This window comes from Ascochyta rabiei, chromosome 19 (assembly GCF_004011695.2).
Source record: "Ascochyta rabiei chromosome 19, complete sequence".
Classification (NCBI taxonomy): Eukaryota; Fungi; Ascomycota; class Dothideomycetes; order Pleosporales; family Didymellaceae; genus Ascochyta; species Ascochyta rabiei.
This window is the reverse complement of record NC_082423.1, coordinates 1,055,138-1,060,258: the sequence shown is the minus strand read 5'-3', so window position 1 is coordinate 1,060,258 and position 5,121 is coordinate 1,055,138. Positions and strand designations below refer to the sequence as shown.

The following is a 5,121-nucleotide window of genomic DNA, read 5'->3' as shown; positions in this document are numbered from 1 at the left end:
TTACCTTAAAATAAAAACAATAATATAAAATTAAAATAATATAATAGTAAGCTACTAACACTCTAAAACAACACAGGATAGGTATAATACTGCCTAAATGTATTAATATACTCTTTATGTGTATCTAGCACAATCTGCCTATATAGGAGGGGGGTAGTGTAACACACTAGTCCTTCTAAAGCCTGTCTAATTCCTCTCTAACTTATTACTAACTTAGTAGTGTTACATCTGTGTCTACCCTACACCTAGGTTAGTACTTTAATTCTTTCTAATTCTTATAAGGTATAAATGGCCTAAAGTTAAAGGGTATAGATAGCTAGTTTTTAAGTATTCTTTTGTACAAGACATATAGGAGTAGAATAATTCTCTATGTAAACTATCCTAGTGCTCCCATGCACATTGTAGCAGATACCCACGCCTATTAGAGATTTCTATTATCCTTTGTTGTTACAGAGACCTTACCTATAATGTAATATAAGATTAAAATATGTAGTTTTAATTAAGTGAAGTATAAATAGATGTTTAGTTATAATCTTATTAGGTTAAAATTATATATCTATCTTAAAATATACTATACTAATCCTATTTCCTTTTTTTAATAAACCTACTAGGAGTTTTCATTAAAACTTTTTTATAAAGCTAAAAGTTAGAAATAACCTTCCTATTACTCTATTTATTTGTTAGTATTCTATCTATTAACAGCTGGAACTAACTATTTATTGCTTTATTAAATTTTCTATCTAATTTACATTTAAAATTTTACAAAGCTTATACCCTCTAGTATTTTTACTATTAAGATATAGGCTTACTAGTAGTAATATATAGGATTAAAATTTAAGCTTACTAGGAATCTTTATTAAACTATATAAATTCAATACTATAATTTTCTAAATTTATGCTTAAACTAAACAAAATCTCTAAGTATATCTAGATTAATAGTATATAAAAAATTGGATTTATTAAATTTAGTTAAGGTATTATATCTAACGTACCCCACAGGCAAGCCGCTCAACAGGCGAGCCGCTCACTTTTGCCAAGCCCCCACCAAACTCCACCCTATTATGGCCCAAAACAACCTAGTTTAGTGCTGCAAAGTGCAGTATAGCCTGTAATACTATTTAGAAACTACTTCTACCTCTTTCTGACACGTTTGCGCGTTGTGTCCTGTCTAATTGCACTGTCCACAGCGTCTTTGGGAGGGCTCACCTCCTTTAGCGCGCACCTGCTTCTTTGCCTTCTTCCTATCACTACGCGCCCTAAACTCCTTCAGAGTTATTAATTACAGGCCATCCTTAACTGTTAGGGTCCCTTCTGCCTAAACTTGCTTTCTTTTGTGTAATTTTTGTTGTGTGGCTGCCTTATTAGCAGCTTAAAGCTAAGTAATCTCCTGTTGCGCCAACACTAGCTTATGCGCAATTATTGCTGCCCCTTTTGCTACCTTCTTAAACGCCTTAACTATAGAGGTAGGCAAACTATCTATATACCTCTGAATCCTTGTCTTTATAAGTGTTGATTGCAACCTAAGTTTAAGGGTGTTGCTTAGGGTTTGTGACTGCCAGAGCTCGTTGTTGACAGGTAGTAGTGGTAATAGAGTGCGCAACTTCACATTAAGGGCCATTATAACCCAGTCTGGGTCAAATAGGACTAATCTAGCACCTTAGAACCCTCTCTAGATATTCTTAGAAGTAATTACAGCATTGTAGGCGCGTATAAAGCATGGCAGGAACTCTGTCTTTATAATATAGTTAATCTAGTTATATATAAGTATTTTAGCTTAGCGCCTATACGCCTTCTTTAAAGCAGTAAAATAACCTATATTAAGGGGCTATGTAAGGTGTAATAAGTAAAAAGGCAAACAGAAAGCAATAATCTTGTTATTCTTGCAGTATTGCTAGAATTTAAGAGAGTTGTAGCTCTTATAACTATTAATAATAAGCAAACAGTAGGTGCTAATAGTACGCTCCTTTGTATGCCTGTCAAAGTGCTTTAACCAGTCAAGACCAAGCTTGTTAGTAGTCCAGCCGTTATTAGAGACTCTAATAACCCAGTTGTAAGGCAGATCCTCTTCTTTGTACCAGGCAGAGAGGTAGTAGTAGGCTTTAAAGATAAGGAAGGCTAGAATAGCCTATCCTTTGGCATTAATGCTTACTATAGCCGTAGCCCACTCTTAGTTGCCTGGCTGGATAGCCTTTAGCCGACCCTGTCGTTCTAAAGCTGTAACAACTGCTCCTAGGGAGATCTAGCCTATTATAAAGCCTGTCTTGTTAAAGTTGTACATGTCTTTATCCTAGATACTATACTTAGCTTTAATATTAGCTACTAGGCTAAACCAGCCCTGTAGAACCTTAGAATCCTTACAGAGGGCTCTCTTATAGTCGTACTTGCAATTAAACTTGACTTTAAGCTCTAGGTGTCGCTTAACAAACATACTAGGCCAGTTTACGCTAATAGGGCCTAGATTGTGCTTAGCGCGCAAAGAATTGGCTATAGTAGCTATATCTAAGAGCTAAGGGGAAAATCCTTACACATCTAGCTTAAGAACATGCTTAATAATTACCTCCTCCTTATTGTTGTCTAGCTTCTGTAAGTTAGCTATAGAATCTGCGCGTAAAGGTTGTCCTGTGTGTCAGTTGCTTAGTGTCTTTTAAGGGACCCTGTAGATAGCTGCAGCGCGTCACTAAGAGAGATTTGCGTCTTGTTTAAGAGCCTGGAGCGCAAGCTATATCTGAGCTTCCTTTAACGCGTCTAAATGGTGTTGTTAAGAAGACATTGGTGTAGGAGGAGAAGTTTGGTGGGGGCTTGGCAAAAGTGAGCGGCTCGCCCGTTGAGCGGCTCGCCTGTGGGGTACGTTAATAATTTTTTATATTAAACTAGAGTTTTTCAGCAAACTTAAACTTATAAACAGAAGGATTTTTAAAGTAAGTTCTTAAAGCTAATACACTATACTTTTTAACCTAAATAACTTTTATAATATTAAATTATTCTACATGAATTTAAATATAAGAACTAAGATTAATATCTAAAGATTTTTTTATTTAACTGCGTAATTATTTAGTAATTACTATTTTACTAGGAGATAGTAATTACTAAATAATAATTACTATTTCTAAAGTGTTACTTCACTATGTATTTTTACTATATAGTAATTACTATAACTATAGTGGAATAGTAAATACTTAGTGATTACTGTTTTACTATTTCCCCCATCCAAGCAGTGAAGGATCGAAGGGATGCGGCGAGTGGCTGCTTCCGGCAACGTCAGATGCTAGGCGCCGTTTAGCCGAGTACGTGGCTTGGCGCTTGTCTATCGTCATCGGCGTGCGGCCACTCAGGATGGAACGAGGGTGGAGCAGATGCGCTTGGCAGGATGGAACGCGTCCGCTCTGCCATGAGATGACGAGAACGTGAAACGCGGGCCTCGCAATGCTGCTGCGACTCGGTGGCGGCGACGGCGGAGGGCCCCCACAGCAACCCTGCTGGTGGCCCTGGTTTGTTCGACAGGTTCCGTGTACACTCGGTAGACACGGTGTAGTCGTTCGCTGCGCATTTGTCTTTCAGCGAGCATTCGTTTGTCTGTCTGTCTGTCTGTTTGTCTTGCATTTCCAGGTGTCGTTTTTCGAGCTCCCGCTTTTGCGATTAACCGTGTCACAAACGCCGCCATGATTGCGCGGTCCCTTGCCCTCGCCGGGCTGTACGTCTCAACAGCGCTCGCCGTCTGCACCAAGCTCGAGGACTGCCCGCAGTACGAGACGCTGAAGACGGCCGACTGCCAGCCGTACCACCACTTCCTCCTCCGCGGCTCTACCTCGCCCTACCCCGGCCATGTCATCGAGACGGTCGCCAAGGTGTGCGACAGGCTCAACACGGAGAGCACGCCCAAGGCCTGCGGGTACGAGGACATCCACTACGCCGCCATGAACGGCGGGGAGAGATGGTGCAAGAGCGCGCATGAGGGCGCCATCAACGGCGCCGCACAGATGCGCAACTACACGCAGCGCTGCCCGGACAGCCACCTCATCGTCATGGGTTTCAGCCAGGGAGGGAGCGTAGGTCTCGACATACTCGGCGGTGGAGGCGGCGAGCTCTGGGGCTGCATGCAGGAGAGCAACCCAGCCATGGACAGGTCGACCGCCCCCGGCTCCAAGGGTACCTCTCCTCCCTTCCCAGTGCTTGTGCGCATGCTGACATCCTCCAGTCGCAGCGGCCCTCATGTACGGCCCCACGCGCCGCTCAGCAAACCAAACCTGGACCGTCGGAGGCGGTGAGGTGAGCGACGGCGGCGCCCCTCGAACTGCAGAGCAAAACGCCGGCTTGAAGCCTTACGCCGACGCCGGCATCTTGCGCGAATACTGCCAGCCGCGTGATCCCATCTGCGCGCCCCACACAAAGGACACCGACATGTCCTTCCATCTAAGCTACTTCGACAAGTACAGCGACGAAGCCTCGGCCTGGGTGGTGGACCTGGCGAAGAAGGCGGCAAACAACAACACAAGCAACGATGAAAACCAGAGCGATGGAGACCACACGAGCGGGGCGGGCGGCATGTTGAAGGCTGGCATCAAACACCCCGTGGCCAACTTCGTCATTGGGTTCGCTGTCCTGATTGGGTTATTGTGAGTGCTCTTCACTGTTAGCAGTAGACAGCAAGTCAGCAAAGAATCACGAACTCATACACCACAGCTTCTTAATCCGACGCATCATGATGTGGAAAACGTCCTCGTCACAACTATCCTCGTACACGCCCGTCAACACGTCTGAGGCTGTTTGAGCCGCACGGCTGCGCCCGGAATACGAGGCAAACTGCGCCACGGTCTCAAGGCCTGAAGTCTTGGAAAGAGCTTGGCATTGCTGCCGGCAGCCGTGGTCGGTACCAATCGGCAACGGCATTGGACGGTCTTCACCCCTGATTGCATAGCACCGCTACCTGAGACCACGTGATTGATACGGCGACAGTGGCTGACACTGCTCACAAAGCCGCATGTACAACAATGCCCTTCTACCATTCACATTACAGCATATAGACTTTTGAATACCGGCCGGATCGGCACGATAATACCAACAGCTCTGCATGAACCTTCTTTCCTTGACTACGCAGAGACGCTGCTGTCAGCGCCACAATGA

At 44.0% G+C, this 5,121-nt stretch overlaps 1 protein-coding gene across 1 annotated transcript, besides 12 other annotated features; it reads left to right on the top strand.

Moving 5' to 3' along the window:
• Positions 1-6: part of a tandem repeat that runs on past the window's edge.
• Positions 7-44: a tandem repeat.
• Positions 45-393: 349 nt separating this feature from the next.
• Positions 394-452: a dispersed repeat.
• A 1-nt stretch (position 453) lies between these two features.
• Positions 454-974: a dispersed repeat.
• Positions 969-2,852: a mobile genetic element.
• Positions 1,895-2,112: a mobile genetic element.
• Positions 1,910-2,112: a mobile genetic element.
• Positions 2,853-2,872: a dispersed repeat.
• A 248-nt stretch (positions 2,873-3,120) lies between these two features.
• Positions 3,121-3,132: an inverted repeat.
• Positions 3,121-3,183: a mobile genetic element.
• Positions 3,172-3,183: an inverted repeat.
• Positions 3,184-3,567: 384 nt separating this feature from the next.
• Positions 3,568-3,595: a tandem repeat.
• A 64-nt stretch (positions 3,596-3,659) lies between these two features.
• Positions 3,660-4,768, top strand: EKO05_0010486 (Acetylxylan esterase; the record flags this gene model as incomplete). Its single annotated transcript, XM_038943063.2, has 3 exons — positions 3,660-4,146; positions 4,196-4,613; positions 4,681-4,768. The coding sequence occupies 3 exons, from the start codon at positions 3,660-3,662 to the stop codon at positions 4,766-4,768; spliced, it is 993 nt and encodes a 330-aa protein (XP_038794189.2).
• Between the last annotated feature and the right edge of the window lie 353 nt (positions 4,769-5,121).